The sequence below is a fragment of the Notothenia coriiceps genome, unplaced genomic scaffold, assembly GCF_000735185.1.
Source record: "Notothenia coriiceps isolate Sejong01 unplaced genomic scaffold, NC01 NC01_scaffold00000339, whole genome shotgun sequence".
NCBI classification, from domain to species: Eukaryota; Metazoa; Chordata; class Actinopteri; order Perciformes; family Nototheniidae; genus Notothenia; species Notothenia coriiceps.
In genome coordinates, this window is record NW_011333040.1 from 6,465,544 (window position 1) to 6,486,507 (window position 20,964).

The 20,964-nt window shown below is 39.8% G+C and overlaps 3 protein-coding genes and 1 long non-coding RNA gene across 6 annotated transcripts in view; 2 read left to right on the forward strand and 2 right to left on the reverse strand.

The window, feature by feature from the left end:
• The window catches only part of ep400 (E1A binding protein p400), a 186,060-nt gene that overhangs the window by 159,942 nt on the left and 5,154 nt on the right, over positions 1-20,964 (reverse strand). For all 3 annotated transcript variants that reach the window (XM_010769105.1, XM_010769091.1, XM_010769098.1), the window contains 2 exons: positions 20,387-20,769; positions 19,979-20,278 (listed from right to left, as the gene is read on the reverse strand). In XM_010769105.1, the coding sequence (XP_010767407.1) occupies positions 19,979-20,278; positions 20,387-20,769 (683 nt within the window). The remainder of the gene's footprint in view (positions 1-19,978; positions 20,279-20,386; positions 20,770-20,964) is intronic.
• On the reverse strand, positions 766-13,614 carry limd2 (LIM domain containing 2). Its single transcript, XM_010769032.1, has 4 exons — positions 13,354-13,614; positions 4,315-4,359; positions 3,933-4,069; positions 766-3,690 (listed from the first exon to the last, which is right to left on the reverse strand). Exons 1-4 carry the CDS (start codon positions 13,354-13,356, stop codon positions 3,531-3,533), a joined length of 345 nt encoding a protein of 114 aa, XP_010767334.1. The 5' UTR covers positions 13,357-13,614; the 3' UTR covers positions 766-3,530.
• LOC104943573 (uncharacterized) lies at positions 14,525-15,062 on the forward strand. The gene is made up of 2 exons (XR_798122.1): positions 14,525-14,813; positions 14,923-15,062. It is a non-coding gene; the product is annotated as an uncharacterized lncRNA (long non-coding RNA).
• Positions 17,299-18,657, forward strand: LOC104943564 (carnitine O-acetyltransferase-like). Its single transcript, XM_010769016.1, has 3 exons — positions 17,299-17,540; positions 17,896-17,958; positions 18,442-18,657. Exons 1-3 carry the CDS (start codon positions 17,406-17,408, stop codon positions 18,640-18,642), a joined length of 399 nt encoding a protein of 132 aa, XP_010767318.1. The 5' UTR covers positions 17,299-17,405; the 3' UTR covers positions 18,643-18,657.

Here is a 20,964-nt window from a genome sequence, read left to right on the forward strand (position 1 = left end):
CATCTTTTGTTGATGTCTTTATGTTAACCTGTTAACCATTACCTACTTTGTTGTTGCAAATAAAATGAAAGATCTAAAAGTACTAATTTCATAGTTCATAAATACTGTGGTAGAAGTATATAACATGCATTGACAAATAATCTTCATTTAAGGTCTAATGTAAAATAAGCCTTTATTGGTCCCCATTGGGATAATTTGTATGTTGTAGCAGTGCAAGTTCCAGAACAATAGAGAAATGAAAAAATAGTATGAGGTTTAGGAAGCTAAAATAAAGTATAAAACATAAAAATGACTTAACTCAATGTTAAAAAATATCCTCTGACTATTATGCAATAAGATATATCATTATGTTATTACTAATGCATTTATGTTAAAGCATGATTTTACTGTAGTAGTTGGATTAACTAATTTCTAACAGTTTGTTATAGGACTGCAACTAATGGACATTTTTATCACAGGTTTATCTTTGTTTCTTTATCGTTTGGTTTCTAAAAAAATCTGAAAAGTGAGAATTGATATCCTAATTACTCGGAACCCAAAGGGACACATTCAGAATTTCAGCAAATCTTCACATGGGGAAGCAGGAGCCATGAATGGTAAAGCCAACATCGGAACTTATAAAGAGTCTAAAAGTAGAACTAAACCGACAGGAATTTAACAGCTGGACATTGTCATATTCTCGCATCAAGAGATTCAGTCCTTATTGTCCTTGGAATTCAAGGATGTATCTTTCTTTACATTAATTAAAACACAAACATCACTGAGTTAAATCAACACCAGCATTTATTTTTTTTCTCCAAAAGCATGTAAAAAAGAAAAAGAAAGAAAATGCACAAAATGATTGTGTGTATATAGGCGTAGAAAGGGGGGCGCTTACATTTTAAAATGTTACACTTTCATAACAAACTAAGTAACAGAGAGAAGGGAGAAGAGAGGATAACGACTGAAAACACAGTCCAAGCGTCCTTTTGCTGTAAGGCCACCTCAATCCACAAGTCAAGTCTTTAACACAGAATACATTTTCAAAGATGCATACATTTAAAATGTCTCGTTGACAACAGCATTGAAACGTAAGTCCTCAACAACATAAGCACAAAAATGAAATGACTCACAGGTTTAACATTTATGACGTTAGTCTGCAATCATTCACCTGAGCCTCTTGGCACCAGCGTTAAGAGTCTGCTAAACTGAGAAGTTGCAATTCACAGATTCAGCAGTTGTACCTTGGCGAACTGCTTACAGAGAATGACAAAGACAGCATTTCTAGATACATTACTCTTGATTTTAAAGCATTCTCAGGGTTTCAGATGACCATTTTATATTGTAAAATATACATTGTCAAATACAGAACTTTGTACATTTATGTGGATAAGAAGAGGTTAGATGGGGGAAATGGCTGGTTGAGTGACATAATCTTATGTTTAAGAGTGGGCCTCTAAACTAAACTGGTCTGTTGCTGAAAAGGCATTAGGAAATTTGTTCGTCAAGGTGTGTGCTCATTTGAAAAAGTAATAAGGTCAGCAATTTATTCCTAAGGCTTCTCTTTAAAAGAAGGAAAGTAGCAGATATATCCATCCATGTACTGCACAGCATGCTGAAATTCACAGTAAACCTTCAGTCAGAAAAACTACATTTTGTGTCATTCAAGTGTAAGACAAGTCTCAGTGGTATTCGGACATTTTCCTTTTATGAGATATTTGAGTGCTTTGACTCATTCTTTGTATAGAATGAAATATAAAGAGTAAATTGTGTGTAATGTGGTTAAATTCTCTTTTTGGAATAAAAATAAAATAAATAAAAATGTCTCCAGTGCAGTAGCTGCACTGGAGACCGAGGCAACGTTTTCAAAAACTTTGAATAAAAGGCTAAGTTGAATTGAGGGGCAAGTCATTTTTCTTTCTTTCTTTCTCACTAGACACTGTCAAGCTCTCCCCAGCAGGGGGTGCTCCGCAATGGGTTTTGCATGCAGCATGCAGGAGCACAATGGGGACTAATACTGTGACAAACCCTACCTCAGCCACTTTCTTTAAATTCATTACTAAGAAATAGGTCCAGGCGCTAAGATGTATTTAGCTAATAAGACAGGAGATTAGAACAGGAAGGCATTTATTTAAAAAGAAAACCTGTCCACACTTACTGGGGGTAACAAAACGATAGATGTTCAAGACACTGACTAAATTGGATCCCTCTATGACCACCATAAAATAACTGTCCAGCTATATGAGCACTCTCAAATACAACACAGGGAGAAATCACAACAAGACAACAACAACTGACTGTGATGAAATGACGAGGGAATAAAATGTTGTGGTTTTCTACAAGGCGTAAGCTCTGTCCTTCAACAACCTGGTTTGTGACAAATGTAATAATCAATTCAACCAAATGTTTACAGCAGCTCTCAAGATGTTTCACCTGCCGGAGTGAGGGATATTTACGGACGAGGCCTCAGTTTCCCTGTGATTATCTTGTCCGGTGATCATGTGTGGTCATATGTGCAAGACGAGAGTACAGTAAGGTGGGGAATGTTCACTAATCACAAACTACAGCTATACGTACAGATAGTATACAAAACACAAACTGAGAATTCCATTAAAATTTCCACCATCAATAAAAGCTCAGAGAGGATTATCTTATGCCACGACATTAATCAAATCCAAACTCAGGCGTTTCTCAAAAACCTTAAAAAGTGATTAGCTATGCATCAATGAAACAAATAAAATCATTCACGACACAAAAGATCAATACAGTCATAAGATAAGGCTATTAAGACCCAGTCATCCCAACATGCAAGGATAAGACTAACAGTGGTCAATAAGAACAAACCACGGGATGAAGCAAACAATGATGGAACTAAAACGAGGTGAGTTGTTGCTGATGTGCGAGGTTATTCTACAGTACTCTGTACCCTGTTTGTTCCTCAAATATGTGAAACCTAAAAAACTGACAGCAAAGTCACAATATCGAGGAGTATTATTATGATTTGTGTATTTTAAATAAGTGAAACTATGTGTGTTTTTTTTTTTTTTAATCCTTGGTTGAAAATTGACCTGAGTGTATACTCTACTGCAAAAAATGTATGCTCTTTAGCCCCTCTGAAATGTTTGCCTGAGCATACAGTTTACTTATTAAAAAAGGAAATAAACGGTGCAAATTCTTCAAAAGAATACGAAAAGAAAAGTGATTATTTTTATTATACTCCCCATTTTGGGGAAGGCTTTTGGTCACAATCAACTACCAACTCCAAACGGGAAATTGGGGAATAAAAAAGGAAAATATAGATATCAATTAAATTGAACCCAAAAAATGATCCCCAAAATTCATTTTTAAAATACTATGGATAATGACTGGCCAGTCATTTCCTGTTTTTGTTCGTGCCTGTATTTGTTTTGATGGTATTTAAAAAGCGAGTGAGCGCGTGGGTGATTTAACAGTGCCCCAGCATATGAAGCATGTGTTCATCGTGATGTATTGGAGGTGTTAGGAGGAGGAAAAGAAGAGGCATGGATGGAGTGGGACACAGGCAGGTATCATTACGCCGTCTTTGTTAGATTATCTCCCTCCTTGGCGGTCCAGAGCTCTTTGTGCTGTTTGCGTCCGAAGCCCTCGTCGTAGTTGCCTTTGCTTTTGAACAGCTGCTGAAAGTGAGGTTTACAGTAAAATTCACCCTGAAGAGCTGCAAAGGTTCCAAGACTGCAGGGAGAGAAGGAATACAACAGTTATATAAAAACCAGAAGGTGACAGGAGAAGAAGAAAGTAATGTCAACAAACAATTTCATAGATAGACCACATATGCAAATTATAGGAAATAATAGGAACAATTATGCTTTCATACTTGACATTCATAAAATACACTGATCTTACACTGTACAACCACGACCATCCGGGGAGATTACTACTTTTTAAAGGAGTCCAAAAATAGTAATGACATTTACCTAAGTTTGGCGTTGCAGTGCTTGCAGCAGAAGCATGTTGAATGGAAGACCAGGTTGTTGGCAACCAATCTCTCCATCGGGTAGACGGTCTTCTCGCATGATGAACACACTTCCTTTTGGGTCTTAAAGCTGAAGGACTGAGCACATAAACATACAGACTTACGACCAGACACACAAACAGGCAGTGTTCTAGGCCTCCATGCTCAGTGAGATGAAAGCTGGCACTTACAATAGACACAAACCCCAGGAAAGAGTTCCTTTACTCTGTTTGAGATCAAAAGGCTGATGAATGTGTAGTGGGGCAAGAGTGACACTCAGAGAAAAAGATCAGAGCATACACATGAGGAATGAGATAGAAGAGACAGGCGATGCTTATATTTACCTTGGATCGCTGGACAGGTTTCTCTTCAGTGGTATTCCTGGTGTCCTGGATGAATGAACAGAAAAACAAACGGGTAAACAAATGTATTCAAATGTGTGAAATGATGCCTGTTATGTTCTTAGGGGATATTCAATGAATAGTTTCTGCAGCATTGTGTCTTAAAACCTGTAAACAAATGATCATTTTTAAACACATCGAATTAAGTTTGGTAAAATAAGGTATTTGGTTAACAAAAGCTTAAGATATTTTCACACTCTCTCGTAAACTTTCCAACTTAGATCAATTTATCATGCTAGGAGGAAAGGCTTTTGTAGAAGAGGTAAGTGCACAAATGAAAGTGTACACATTGGAAGCTTAAGTGGTGGTGATGTTGCAGTCATGCGTCCATGGTGTACTTTGTTTATAGCCAAATATTAGCATTTGGGATATTGGCCATAACATTTATGCTTTAAGAGCCTGTTTTCTACATTAATCCAAAATGGTTTTGTTCGAAAGGAAACCTGGTTGATACTATCTTCTGAGTCTGCTTCCAAAAATATGTAGTTCATAGTTAACAAGCAACAGAAGAACGTCACAAGAGCCGAAGAATATCGTTTTCACTGTCCTCTTATTACCTTTATTCCTGTGTTGGTATTGTCAATTAAATCTCTCACCCCCCGCCTCTTTGTATTTGCTCCATCTGTCACTGTGCACCCCTGGGAGAGGATCAGGTGCCTTCTGTCTGGGCATGTGAGCTGCGCTGTGGGACACTGCATAGGGCTGCCCTCAACATAGCAGAACAGCTCAGAACCAGTCTTCTAAGTTGAGACAATTCAAAGGGCAACATCACATGAAGTCACTTAGAAATGGCCAGAGATTTCACAGTGAAGTACCAAGACACATTCACCTAGTCTGCCACTCTTTATCATCGTAACTTTGTAATGGGCAAACATAAGAAAGTATGTATTTCACTTGTAGGTTTACTCTTTAAATTCTCTGGCTGCCATATAACATAGGTCCCCACATTTTCCTGCACATTGTTGGTGTCTGGTAATTACAGTTTGGTTTCTGACGACAGGAGGAATTGAAAGACTTCCCCTTGAGGCGCTCGAAATGTTAAGAAGGTTTAAAAAAAAAAAGCCTGCCCTATCACGAGCTTCCCTGCAGCAGCAAGAACAGCCACATCTTCCAGCTGGGCTAACAGGTAGTTCAAGCAGATCATAAACAGCCAGAGACATTCAGGCATGTACATGGTAACCACCATAGAAAGGCCAGTGTGCGGGGAAGAAGGGCAGCCTCTGTTCAGGCAGGGGAAAAGTCCACTGCAGACTTTGCTAAAACCCTGTTATGTAAGGCAGTTTGGCTGGAGCAGGAGGAAGTGGTGGAGGTGGGGTGAGGGGGGGGTGAGGGGGTTCAAGAGCTGCTGACAGAGCTGCAGAGAGAAGGAGATCTTTAGCTCTATCACTCTTTGATTGTGAAAGGTCTTGCTTTGTGATGAATTAACAAATCAATTGTCTTCCCCCAGTGATGAAATGAGCATGTTTATGACCATTTTAGTGTTCAATGAAGAAACCCAGGGGTAAAGACTCACATTCAAAGTTGATTTAAATGTTATATTATTATATCTATAGTTGACAGTTAATCCCATATACATACAGATAGGAGTCTGTTTTAATGAGTACAGCAAGATAAACATCTCAACAATCAAGATACTTCTTCTTAATGAGAAAATCCCCCCTAACATTTAACATTTTACTGTTTGTATGTTTAAGGCTGAATCTAACACTTAACAAAAAACACGCACTGCGTTCCAAATATGGGCACACCATTATTTCAGCTTGGTGTTTGGTCAACCTCTCTTCGAAAGACGTCACTGCCATGATCAGCACAAAAATGTTCAATGAGTATTAAGTACACGATCCATGCTGACAGAGCGGTCCTGCTCACTGATGTGTAACATCTCTCGCAGCCCAATATAACCAGAGATTGGTTGGCAGATGTTTGTTGTCTCATATTGAATAGTATCTGACCCTTTTACCTTAATGCACCACTTAACAACTGAGCAGCGAGGCCGTTGTCGGCACTTATCAGAACCGGATGACATGTTTATGAAACGATTGGCTCATTAAGTGAGGCCATGCAGCTTCCTGTAGATGCAATCATATCCCAACTGACTTCTCCTCATCCCAGATGCCTCCTGAGCTCAGTAAATATGTTGCTGCTAAGCTAGCAGACAGGTCACACTTTGCTGGTTATCTAGAAGAGTGCATGCTCTACCACTTCCTGTTGCTGCCGCGGAGCTGACGTGACTTTGATCTTCTCAACATAACATTTAAACTCTTATGAAACTTGGAATGTGTAAAGTTCTCACAGTCTGTTCGTAGTGGAGGTTAACATCAGTGAGAGTCTGTAAAACGAAGGAAATTAGGTCGGTAAGGGATATATTTGTACATGTGAAAGCATGAAATTAATGCGGCCCAAACATGTAAAAACAGACCTGATTGAAGGCTCAAAACTGCCAATGTTTTTTGCCATCAACTCAGCAAGATTTGTTACCATGTTAGGAGGTAGGCATGCATTCCGCACATAAACACACAGGCATCCTGGAAGAATTCAGATGAGGTCGTGCCATCTTGTCTTCTTTTACCATATATGTGCATGAGTCTCAATTGCCGCTAAACAGCTCAAATGTGGCAGGAAGTTGTTATGACACATCCGTCTTCCTCTGTCTTGCATATTCCCCACAGGGACAGAGCAGCTAAAGTCAGAGCTGACTTTCAACTCAAAGCAAACAACCACTTATTTGGTATGAATGCTTTAGTTGCAGAGTGAATAAACATTGATTTATGATCTCTTTATGATCAACTCACAAATTAGCTCAAGACTCCTCCTCACTAATAAAAGAGACAAAGGATACCCAAATACACCAGTGAGTGGGAAGAGGGGGCCTTCATTAACACAGAACAAGGTGTTCCATGTAAACAGAAATAAAGGAGGTTTGTAGTGTAGTTCATTAGCACTGCTTGCTATGCTAAACACAGTTTTAACTGTGAAGCAATTTGACATACCACTGTGCTAGAAGCTAGAGCCAGCTGGAGAGTGGTGTCTCTTACCAAACAAAGACCACTTTCACACAAGTGCTGAAATCTACTTGCAGCAGAGGTTCAACTCTTACCTCACAGCATCAATTTGAAATCGCACCTGCACAAGTCGGTTCATATTGCAACCACCCAGACTTGTTTGGTAGAATAGGGCCAAGTTTCCTTTGTTTATTATTTATAAGGTTTTTAAAGATACTTTGACATTTGGGGATACATGTCTTTTCACGATCTTCCTGAGCTTTCGGGGAAATGATCAATAGCACTCTTTTGTCTGTAATGTAAATATAAAGCTACAAAACCAACAGGCACTTATCTTAGCGTAGCGACTGAAAAGGAGAAAACACAGCAATTCCTTGAAGGATAAGTAGGGAACATATCCTCACTGTAAAACCATAACTCGCTGTTGCATTTCCCTTCTAGTTTGTAAGCCCTGTTGAATAAACTAGCTGCTGGCCTTCAGCTTCATATTTACTCCACAGACACAAGAATGGTATATCAATCTTCTCATCTACCTCTCAGCAAAAAGCTAATATGTTTATTTCTGAGGATGTCCATTTCTGAGGATGTCCTTTAACAGATCCTCTTTAGCTCTAAACGAGCTGTCTGGGTTTACTCTTTTGTGCTGAGGGATCCTCAATTACTGTCACAAATCTCACTTCCTTTCTCCCTAAGGCCACAGACCACCCACCATGTGACGGGAGATAAATGTCATTATTCTTTTAAAATCCGCAAAAGATGTAATAGGCAGAGTAGTTTACACAACAACTTTGGAATAATATGTGCAAGTCCTTCATTGTTATGCAAGCAAATCAAGTGCCAAAACTACGAACCAGACCCCTCTTGTCCAAATCTCAGAGTTTACAAAGGCTATCTGCTGACGCACATCACAGCCATTTAGAACAGCTCATACTATGAGGGCGAAAGGTCAACATGTTCATAAATAGTTCAAAAGGAAAGCAGTAACTCCTCTGTTCCTTGTGCTGATGGACACTACACAATTAGACAACCACCCCCCATCTTCACACTTGATCATCACTCAGGACACACAGTGAGCACGATTCACTGCAACAGGCCCCTAGAAGGAAAGGCAGGCGCTATGTTAACAACGGTCTTATGTCCTTACTCCAAAATAAGGCTCCCACTCTCTCTCCTTCCTTATTTTTAGAAATAAATTCATTTTTTTATTTTTTGGGACATAAGAATGTTAAAACAGAATAACAAATTTGGAGAAACTCATACTTCAAAAAACACAACGAAACAGGGGGCAGCATCAAAACCTATTCTATCCAAAAAACAAAAACACACATTTTACCACAGTCTGTGTGATCGATTAGTTAGCTTGTTTTATGTGTAACCTTTGTGCTTCTACCAACTGGGACGTGCCAACCACCATCTATTGTAGTAATACACTGAATATGACCAAGTACCTCAAACAACTTCACTTCTAATAATCCAAGCCATCCCTTTAAATGTGTTTTTTTGTTCTTCTTGTGTGTCAGTCATCCACACCAATCAGAAGTGCTGTCCTCCACATGTACCAGTCATTGTTAACCAATCAGAAGTGGCCAATGATAGAAGGTGATAGACAGATTGATCCAATCACCTGCCAAGTATTTTTGAAAGTGCCTGCCCTTTCCAAATGGCTTCCAATGGAGCTTTCCTAGATGGTTAGGTTAGTAATGCTCCATCACATGTTTACATATACAGGGTAAATCTTAAACTGAAGCTTGAATTTAAAGCAACCCAACGGAAGTTTCATGTAAGTTTAGTTATTTCACTCGTAGCTCAGGCTGCGGGTGTGCTAGAGATGGGAGCATGTTGATGCAACCTTCCTAGCCGGAGAAATGGCCGCATTCTACAATAAACCTCCGTTGGTTGGGTCGCTTAAAAACAAATATCGCAAAACGAATCGCAATATTTGTCAGAAAAATCGCAATTAGATTTTTCCCCAAAATCATGCAGCCCTACTGTGCATTGCACTTTCTGGACCCGCAAGTCATGGCACCATCCATCTAACAACTAAACAGCTGCTACAGTTAAGATATATAGGCTCCCATTGACAGTAATTTTCCATCAATAACATCGAACATGAAGCAAGTTAAGTCAAAGAGGGGCCTGGGGAGAAAATAAAACTCAGGATTGGAATGTGGTTAATTAAAAAACCTTTATGTGTTGGAGCAGTGAGTATTTCTTGAGGTTTTGAAACTTGACAGGCTCTGTTGATGAGAGTAGGATGAAATTATCTTTGAGAGTGCAGATGGAGGATTGCCACACTAGTTCGCATTAATCATATTTTGGAGCATGTCGGGGCATTTTGTCCGTCAGTACTTCGCTTCCGTTTTTTTAGCTTCCTGCATGCAACAAGAAAGTGACAGGGCACTTTTTTTTGCTTGAGGTCACAGTGTTTCAAATGTCTGCATGTCTTCTTAGTCTGCTGACGCCAAAAACTTGTATTTATTGAAGTATGAGAAGAGCCCAAAAGTGCTCAATTGTAATAACCGTGTCAAAAACTGTGACTATTAAAAAAAAAATGTCCTGATCAATTGAATGTCAGAAAACAGTGAAAAATCTCCCGTTAACAAAGTTTTTGCTTGAGAAAGTACTTCATAGAGTATTTAAATCAACCTAATCGATGCAGGTCTAGACTACTTTTAAGATCATAAGAAAGGCGTGAACCTTTTGTTGATATAAAAGGCGAACTTGAGCAAATACAAAACACTTAAGATTATAACATATTCCACCCAGTGCTGAGAAGCTGCTGCCCTTTCAGAAAGCGAAGATTATACAGCTTTCTTTAACGTTTAATTAGTCAGCAACTTTTGCTCACCGGAAAATAAGTTCTGCACCACTATGAGTTTTGCTGACAGACTTTTGCTCAGTGAGTCCTTTTTCATTTCTTTGAAGAAGCTGCCTGAGGGCACAATCAAGAAGAACTAAGTTCTCTGATCGTTTATGTCAAAGATTATTCTAATTGCATACTAACATATCTCGTAAACTCAGATACAACTAATAAAGTCAGAGAGCAAAATACAACATGTGTTTCTAAAAAAACGCTTCATAACATTTATCAATTTCGCTCCTAAACCACACCTGCAATGACCATAATAACAAATGGTTGGTGTTGGTATTGTGTAACAGCTGGTCTGTCTATGTTTTCATCTTAAAACTATAAAGAACAAAACCAGTGACGGCCTGTAAAAGAATGTGCTGAGGAGCCTGTGGTGACTTGACAGAGTAAGAGGCTGCTGGCTTTTGCAACTGGCTGAAGCTAGAGAAGAAACAGCCTCAAGTGCTTCTTCTGATCAGATGTTATCACACACTGAAGGAGAGGGGGAACAATTTACAACCCAATTCTTGGGACCGGAACTCTGAATAATATGCCCTATCGTGTCTTTAACAGAAACTCACATGCACAAACTCTCTAATGAGAGATATGTTCATCAAACACTTCTTTACATTCCACTTAGATGTTGCTGACTCGGACAATGAAAGATGTAGGAACGAGGGAATTCAGACATTTTTCGCCAATAAGGTTGTCTTTGTAGTTATTTCCCAGATATATGTGGATCATTTAAGTTACAGTGCGTAGATTTCCAAAGCTTTGTAGAATTCAAAATGTGACTCTAGGACATCGTCTTTTGATGGACGATACTCTACTGGCTGAGTCTTTCTAAACAGTCCGCCCTAAGGTGCTTTCAAAGCGTGCTTTCAAAGCGTGCTTTCAAAGCGTGCTTTCAAAGCGTGCTTTCAAAGCGTGCTTTCACGCGCTATCGCCTGCATTAGATCAGTGGTGACAGCCACAGAGAGGCAAAGCAATGGGAATGCATGGTTGTTGTTTAGACAATTTATACTGAAAATATTCACGCAAATACAGGGGGGAGTGATGGGCTTGGACATCTGTATTAATGCTAATGTTCTGAACCTTTATCAGAGATGTGATTTTCAGTTGACTGCAGTGAACCATGTCAGAAAATGTTTATATATCAAACAAATGACAGTGAGGGTAATGTTTTAAGTATCTACCATTGCCCTTAAGAGACAAATAATGCAAATTAGCAATTGGACGATTTGTCTAAAGACTAGAACCTCAATGTGGTGTTCATGTGCAGCTGACATGAACAATGCAGCCAAAACTAGTTTCCAAAAAATATGAACCACTGAATAACACACAGAAACATAGATTTTCTGCAGGCATGAAGTAGGCCTAGTGTTCCTTTGTTCACACAACCACCCTGACTATACAATAAAACTATTAATCTGAACGATTTGGCCTGCAGCTCTATCGCTAGACCTGCTGGCGACCCATTTTTTGGGCACATCTGACAACAGGAAAACATCCCCCCTCCCCTTATATGGTCCTTTTGACGAGCCCAGCAAATCAGGTTTTTGTGTCGTTAATGGTAATTTTTTGTAATCATAGCATATGGTCAAACTAAATAAATGCTATTTGTCCTAATCACAGCTTTGTACAACGTGCTTTGCCTAGATCTGCATTGTTTGTTAATCATCTTGGACAAAAACTCCAATTACAGCAACAGCCTCTCAAATCCACCAAAAATAGTGACGTAAATCAACCAGCAAAGCAGGATGTCAATCTGTGCTGTCAACCCAGACTGAAATTACACTCAGGCAGCCCACTGGCAGTGGCAGGAAATTAAAAAGACCATTTACTTAAGCCTTGCCGCCATATGCCAGAGCTAAAATGAGAGACTGCTGTAAATGTGGTGTGCTGGATGGATACAATGTGGTTCAACCAGACCACAGAGCAGTTTGTAAACTAGTTGACAACACAAACACAGGCAAGAGATTTGTAAAAAACACATGTTTTGCTTCCAACTGGTGAAACCATTGCTGATTCACATAGATGTTTAATCCAATTGTCCATTTGATATTACTTAGATGACAATCTTAGTAGCTGCAGAACAGTATTTCACACACTGAATTTGGTCTCCCAGTTGTGATCTGTTATTTGGAGTATTTTATCCTAGTTTTAAACCCAGATGTATGCATATAGCTAGAGTATACTGTGGCATGTGAAGACCACACTTAGGTTCCTCATCAATCTGTGTTGGTACAGAAGGGAGTGGCTGAGAGAGATGATCAGAAACCTGGATACTGTCATAATTTTAATTTTGATGTAAATAACCAGATTTTCAGATTAGATATTATCTGTAAATTAAGATCAAAAGTAGGAAAAGATTTATAACCAAGACAACAGGCTTAAGCTTTCAAGTATATCATAGGCCTACGGTACTGCTGGCTACATTTAAAATAGCCATACAATTGATTTTGCCTTAATTTGTGTGCATCATTTGTTTGGGGTCTATTGGGTTACATTCCTAGTACAGACCTCTGTGTGTGTACATATACTTGATTTACTAAAGACATTTATGTAACACTGGGACAGATCTGAGCCTACATTTTCAACAACAAAAAAACCCAGCCGCTTAGGTTGCTGCTTGAACAAAACAACAACATACAATGACGGCACATGATATTCAAACACAAAATCAATTTACGAATCGGCTGATTGGGGAGTAGCCTACAATTGAAATTAATTATCTGTTAAAAATATAACTCATTAGCAGGGGTGATTTGTGGTTGATGTTTTATTCACTGGGTTGAAAAACCACCTTTGGTATTAATTAGCCAGCAAGCTATAGCTAACTAATTCACGTTAACACAAGCAGAGCACACTGCTAGCATTTTGAAGAACACGACGGCGGGGTGCTCAATTCTGCTTAATTTCAACATACACGGATCTTTACGATAGCTTTTACCTACACTGCATTAACATCCATCATTTGCACCACCACATGTATAAGAAAACAGCTCCCCGTTAGCTAACCCCCTCGGACCGACATCATCAGCTCACCTCATCTCACACAAAAAACAGAAGCAGAGAGGAGAGCAGGGAGGAGGGAGGGGAGGCTGCAGACACACGGTGAAACACACTCACCATCTGCGCTTCTTGTCTGCCACACACTAGCTCAAAACGTCTGTTCACTCAGTTGCTGGAGGTGGATATTTGCTCTCTCATTCAGCAGGCTTTTGCGAGGCTTTTGTTGCAGACGCTGCTGGCCCAGATGCCGGTTAGTTTCTAGCCTCTGCTTCGCTTCACGTCTCGATTTTCAACAGAGCGTTTTTTTTTACTTCTTCTTCAGCAGGATGTCGCACGCGATTGGTTCTCATCTGCTCTTGATGCATTCACTGACTGTCGGACAAATCCCAGCTGAGAATCGAACAAGGATGGCACTGTTAAGTGTATTATCCCTCCCCAATAGAACTAGTGGTGGAAGAAGTACTCTTTTGTTTATTCTATTCTATTAAATTCTATCATATTTTGATAGGGTAAATCATTTCGATCACGATAAGGCAATTCCTTGACCGAAACCATCTTGGCTGCTCCCCTTTAAAAAAAAAAGCAACACAAAAAACAAGTGAGACTAATAGACAATACATTTAAGACAGGGTGAAAATAAAATAAGATAATATAGAATAAAAAGTATATCAATGGTATGGAGTAAATCATGATACAGGACCATGTGCATGCATATTATGCAATTGACAATGTCCTTGTATGGATGTTTTCTGTTATGTATTTCTTTGAAAATATAAAATACTATCTAAATAATACAAATGTATGTAATGGAGTCAACTCTACATTTGTTTTGTTTTTTGAAACAGTTCCGTTTGGTTTCAATTTCTACTATCTATGACACAAATAAGTCTTAACACGACGGACACATATTTAAATGTGCTGCTGCTCTACTTCAACTTAGATGAAACTATTTAACAATATTTCCCTATACATTTATTTGACAGCTGAAATGACTCTAGTTAGACAAAAACACAACATATATGACCTGCTAACAACGTATGATGCATAATGATAGTTACTAACGTCACAGACAAGATGGTTTTATTGTAACACTTACTGCTAATTCTTTATAAAAAAACAATTAGCGGTCGACCTTAAAGTCATGGGTGTTCACTGCCTCCCAGTGGCCAAAGGCAGGAGCTCTTAATAATTAACGTACGTTAACTCCATTACTGCTCAAACGGAACTATCTACTTAAATGACAGTTTATTCAAACAAAAAATGTAACCAGCTTTTGGAGTGAATGTTTATTTATGTGTATACATATTGTTTGTTATGTAATTGCCTTTAAATATTAGCTTTTCATATTAATTTGTATTAGTGACAGTTTGTCATAGAAAAGCAGATACAAAAGTCGATGCCAAAGAAGTATTTTTAATCAAAACGTCACATATTCCACGTGTAAATGAACACTTGAAATTCCTCCCATACAAAACAAATGCATCTTTCTTGAAAAACAGTTCCAAAGCATAGACAGACTAAATGCCAAAGTAAGGCATTTCACTAGAACTCGAATACAAGACACAAAAAAGCTATACATTGCCAAGGCACACNTTTCTTGAAAAACAGTTCCAAAGCATAGACAGACTAAATGCCAAAGTAAGGCATTTCACTAGAACTCGAATACAAGACACAAAAAAGCTATACATTGTATTAACATGTGTGTGACTTTGAATCGAGACAGAGCACTTAAACAGAGTAAGTTTGGTAGATTAACAAAACGCAAACACAAATGCACGACTTGGCAAAGATCCATCAGGAAATAAAATAAAACATCAAGCACAAAAGCATGTTAGGAATAGGAACTCATTGAGAGGAAACCTTGCAATAACCAACGTGTCCTAGCTTTGAATTGTTTACTGACAGCTGGCTTCATTACAGCTCTATTGCCTGATCCTATTGACTTACAATAACAACAGTCATGATGACATATGTACAGTAACTGTCTCTGAGCTGCTTCTGTTGATCTTTCTGATCATGACCTAACCAACCTTACAGGATCTCAGTGAACTTTTATTCAAAGTCCACACATCTCCTCTTGTGCTTGTGTCAGCCTCTGATATGCTCTGCTATCTGCCTTCACAACAGACAAGCTCATCATTGAGCAGTTGCACACATTATTCTATTGATACGTAGATTTCCTGCTTTTAGTTGTCCCACCTGCTCTTTCTACGCTTTGGTGGTTCAGGGACAGCAAAGCTATCATCTCCTCTGTCCCTCCCCTCCCCACTCCCTTTGTCTCCCCCGTCCCTCTCGCTCCTCCGATCCTCTCTTTCCCTCCTGCTTCCATCTCCGTTGCGACTCTCGCTGTGGCGGCTGCTGCTGCTGCNCCTCTTCTACATCAACATGTGTCCCCTCTTCTTCATGTCTCTTCTACATCAACATGTGTCCCCTCTTCATGTCTCTTCTACATCAACATGTGTCCCCTCTTCTCCATGTCTCTTCTACATCAACATGTGTCCCCTCTTCTTCATGTCTCTTCTACATCAACATGTGTCCCCTCTTCATGTCTCTTCTTCATCAACATGTGTCCCCTCTTCTCCATGTCTCTTCTACATCAACATGTGTCCCCTCTTCTTCATGTCTCTTCTACATCAACATGTGTCCCCTCTTCTTCATGTCTCTTCTACATCAACATGTGTCCCCTCTGTGGAAAGAGACTCTGAAAGTTTCAGGAACAAAGATTCTCTCTCTTTTTGATCCATTTCTATAAAGACCTGTCTGAAAATGAGCTGATCAGATTTTGGCCACTTTATGATGTCATAACGATGTTTTGTCTTGAGTAACCATTAGCCAATCAGCAACCAAGGTAACCCCCCCCCCCCTTATCACCTGAATCTCCTCCTCGAGCACCATTGAGTTCTTTGTAACCAAATGTCTCTCAGAGGGGCGTGGGGAGGGGCTCCTTATTTTTTTCATCTAAAGCAACAGACAGAGAATCAGCACTTTGGAAACACCCCACTCTCCCACTGAGCTGATGGTTAATCTGAATTGTGGGTTGTGTAGGCACGGAAGAAGAATCTGCGAAATAAAAAATATGATGTTTCGGTCCTTCGTGACAAAATGTTAAAGTTGGAGGAATACTTGTTTAAGACAACCTGTCATTTAGTGTATCAAGTGTTTCATGCTTCAATATATTACATCTATGAGCTAGTTTCCCCACAGCTCTCTTGAAAGCATTAATATATGCCATTAGGGACATTACTCATGAAAAAACTTCAAATGAGATAAAGAATAATGTCACCATTTGTCGTGAGAACCTTCAGAAATGCGTCCCTGCTTTTGTTGATGCATTCAGAATCAGAATACCTTTATTCGCCCCACAGAGAGGACATTTACATTTGTTATGGCAGAAAAGAGCCACAGACAGCTTAATGTTACCAAGTCAGACTGTGGATGCTTTTAAAAAAGGCCTAAAATAGCATCTTTTTAGAATAGCCTTTTGCTAGATCTTTAAAACCCCCACTTGTTGCCATGCCGGCCTAAACGTCACTGTTTTTATTCTGTTGTTTACTTTATTAAATAAATATATATGTTTGTTGTTTGGTTTCAACCATTTTACTCTGTAGCACTTTGAGTTTTGTTAACCCAAATGAAAAGTGCGCTCATAAATAAATATTATTATTATTATTAGCAGGGTTCGTACGGTCATTAAAAACCTGGAACATTTATGGTAAATAATATTTTTCCCAAAGTTTTGGAAAAGTCATGAAAATGTAACTGTAAGTTGCATCAAATATAATTTATATTTTATCTAATCGCCAAAATAGTAATACTATAATGATAATACATACCGGTACTGTATCTTATAGTAATGAAACTTAAAATGGCATTTAACTGACGAGGTATTTTGCTGGTGAGAGATTTTTACAATCACGCCCTCTAGTGGCTTTAGCCTGTCGGAGCTAGTAAGCCTACTATTTGATACAAGTTATTTCATATGCAGACCTTATTTTCCTGTTCCATGTTAAAATAAACCATTTTCAGTGTTACCGCTGAGAAAGAGATTTTTTTAGTCATGGAAAATTAGGTAAAGGTCATGGAGAATCATTGTTGAAAAAGTGTATGAACCCTGTATTAGTCTAGTAGCCACTAGTCAGTTTTTGCACACTGCTTTGGTCTCTCTCAGGATGAACCGGCGCTGCTGTGCCACGTACGAGAGCGCCTCCCTGCGTATGTTCAGATTCGGCCGCACAGACACAATCAGATCTGCTTCGAGCGCCTCCGCTGCCTTCGTCAAGGCCTTTGATGACCTCAGCAAACAGGTGTGATTAAAAGGGACATTTGTATGGGATGTATTTGCATTGAGGCGGTACACCAGCTGGTTCATAGGGAACTCTGTCAGTCACTTCTTCACAGGCAGCCAATCATCTGTCCTCTGATTGGTGCTTATGTTAAAAACTGTTTTAAACATACACATAGTAATGGAGCTGGGTAATAAAAAGCACTGTGTCAGTCTAAGACTGTATAAAAACTAAAGAAAGCGCTTTTCTGCCAGAGACAAAACGCTTTATGGGCACGTCCCCAAATGAGTATAAATTCTTCTTATAGGAAACAATTCTACGTTGAGGAAAAACAGTTTGTGTTGTAATGTTTCCCGCCTTTTCCTGTTTTCACCAGAACACAGAGAAGGTGGACCTAATGGAGAAAGCTGTTCACGCTCACAGGGCGTACACTAACATGGTGAGTATTCACAGGATGATCAAAGTCAACACGTCTAGTAATAATTGTCAACAAAGCTCAAACTTACAGTGAATGTTTCCTACTAAGAAGCACGGTGTGTGTCAACGCTTAATATCTTCTTCCTTTCTGCCATAGAGAGGCATTGTTTCACAAAGAACCTGACGCACTGGCACATGTTCCTTCGTTACCATGAACACACACTGTAGTTTATTTAGACTCAACCCCATACACACAATCCTGCTGCCCAAATACTCACCTCAACACCACCATATCCCCCAAAACACAAGTACTATTTTGTCTTGTTTGAGGCACTTACAATAATTACTTACACTTACAATTAAAACAACCTACTGCTTGGGTAAATTCAATTTCTGTATTATTGAATTTGTACGTCTAGCTCCTGCAACAGGGAAGATACAGAATAAAGCATGTCTAGTTAATAAGTAGTTAACATCTGGTGACTAACATCCTTCTCTCCCTCAGGCGATCAGCGGCCAGGCCATCGACAGACACCTGCTGGGCCTTAAGATGATCGCTCTGGAGGAGAAAGTCTCCGTCCCTGAGATCTACACGGACCCCGCCTACTCCAAAGCCTTAGAGTACAAACTCTCTACAAGTCAGGTATGGACCAGCGCTGTGTACCGCCACTACATAACGGCACATAGATGTGTTCCTAAGACTTAAAGGAACCCTATTATCAGGGGTGCACATAACTGGTACGCAGGTACGCATGCGCGGCAACAATCTGAAATGCGTACCGTCACTTTTTTGCGCATTTGCGTACCGACGTACTTGTGAAGCTTTTCCAGAAGGCGGTTAGATCACCGGACGACCGAGTCGGTCTCCGTGTGCACAGACAGGGCTGCTGTTAACGTCGGTCTGTACAACGGAATTGTGCCAAAACTACGCCAACCGGCTGAACTGCGCTAAAACAGCTGATCACAACATTCATGCTCTGTGGTCATGAAGTACTCCACTAGCCCCCCCCCCGTCGACTTTCCAGAAGTACTCCCCCGTTGATTTTTATAATAAACATACATATACTGTATGTGAAATGGATATATCCGCCTTCTTTCATTTATCTTTCCGTTCCCACAACAATATACATAAAGAAATGGCATATTTTGGACATAGTTCGAATGGTGATTAATCATGATTAATTAATTTTTAAGCTGTGATTAATCTGATTAAAAATTGTAATTGTTTGACGGCCCTCGGTCAAATGTATTAGAAACCGGTCAATTAAAAACCTGCCGGTCAAAATGTCTGGTAATAATTAGGGATGCTCTGATTGATCGGCCGATATTCACTCTTAATAGTTTGATCGGTGCTCTCTATAAAGGCCGATCAGGAGAGCTGGAACTGATCGATATGGACATAAACGCGAGTGAAGTGTAACCAGACGAGAGCGAGAGAGAGATCATATCAGCTGCTGAGTCTGACGGAGACACGCAGCTCTGCATGATCACCTGAAGCCCCGCCCACTGTTTAGCGAGCTGCATGAAATACTGACGGGCTGTCAGGAGAGAGAGGGAGAGAGAGGGGAAAAGAGAGGATCCGTTTCTCCCGTGTTATTATCCAAAGTTAATGTAAACTTTTGAATAATGTACTTTATCTACTACAAATAGTTTGTTTGAATGTAATAATTATGTTGTTTGTTGTTTGTGGAAGCGCATCATTTATTGAAGAATGAATCTGAACTTTTCGATCTGTTACGATTATAAACTGAAGCAATATAAAAATGACTCCCATTAACTGAGTTTTAAACATCAGCATATCCGGTCCTAGTCCGGTAATTACCTGCTAACAGAAACTCTGCTACACAATTCTTCTTCTTCTTCTTCTTCTTATTATTTGTATTATTATTATTATTGAAACATGACCGGTAAGTTTCAAATTTGTCCAGTAAAATCAATTATTTTCGGACATTTGACCGGCAAGAAAAAACCTAGCGGAAACCCTGGTACAAATGTATTGAAGACATTAAAGCATCTTTTCAATCAACAAATGACAAACTCACCAGTTTGGCCTGCTCAACTTGCTTATCTTGAGAACCCTCCTGTGAGGACTGCATGGTCGCACTTTGACCAAAGCCACCAATTTTCACAGCCGAAATGCCATTGGTTCCAGTAAGTTTGGACTGGGTGCTCGAGTTGATGTTAGAGCCATAAGGGCGCAGCGGACTTGCAGTATGGGGTGTTGGAACAGAGTTGGGAGCGGAGAGGGGAGCAGGAGACATGGATGTCATGGATATCGAGTTGGTCATAATCCTCTGACCTAGCTGGTTTGATTCTGCACCAGGGCGAGCAAGTGCTACCGTCTATAACAAAGAGAGAAGAACATATATTTAATAGGACAATTTGAGGCATCACTATTTATTTATAAACATATAGGAAAACTGTTTTTGTGTAGTTTTAGGTAGACTGACCGCCTGTCCTGCCTGCAGTAAGGGTTGTTGCTGCTGGGGCTGCAGCTGGAGATGAAGACCCGGCTGCATCTGCTGCTGCAGTTGGGCTTGGAGCTGTGTGTGAGGGTTTACTGCTGCCAGGACACCTGCCTGCAACTTCACCTGTGCCTGGAGCTGGCCACCGGACTGAGCTGTGTTCTCCAATAACTGAGCCTGCTGAGAGAGTGTCATGGGCATGCCTGTCATAGGGAGAGCACCATGGGGCAACCTGCCAGGCAGCTGGGGAGGAGGGGTGTGCAGGCTGGCTGCATTCTGCACTGGAGGTCCTTTGGATGGGTCGTATTGATGCTGGATCGGCTTCTGTCCTGCAATCTGGATCGCTTGAGGATTAGGCGGCATCCCGCCTGTACACATAGTAACCAAATTATAGGACAAGCAACACAACAAAAAGTCATTAAGACAATCTTGTCATCTCAAGATTAAATTAATGTATGTGATATTGCTTTAATAAAAATATTTGAATGCCATTAAGTGGTGGCTTTCCCTTGATACATTTGAGAGACCCACTTTAAAAGTTACATATTTTGAAGCTAATGAGT

What these genes read in the sequence shown, in the direction of transcription:
- LOC104943564 (XM_010769016.1), top strand. Translation starts at nt 17,406, where the DNA reads ATGAACCGGCGCTGCTGTGCCACGTACGAGAGCGCCTCCCTGCGTATG. An exon ending in TTGATGACCTCAGCAAACAG is followed by an intron (nt 17,541 to 17,895) that starts GTGTGATTAAAA and finishes TGTTTTCACCAG; the next exon opens with AACACAGAGAAGGTGGACCT. An exon ending in ACAGGGCGTACACTAACATG is followed by an intron (nt 17,959 to 18,441) that starts GTGAGTATTCAC and finishes TCTCTCCCTCAG; the next exon opens with GCGATCAGCGGCCAGGCCAT.
- limd2 (XM_010769032.1), bottom strand. An exon ending in AACCTGTCCAGCGATCCAAG is followed by an intron (nt 4,070 to 4,314) that starts GTAAATATAAGC and finishes TTATGTGCTCAG; the next exon opens with TCCTTCAGCTTTAAGACCCA. An exon ending in CACTGCAACGCCAAACTTAG is followed by an intron (nt 3,691 to 3,932) that starts GTAAATGTCATT and finishes CTCTCCCTGCAG; the next exon opens with TCTTGGAACCTTTGCAGCTC.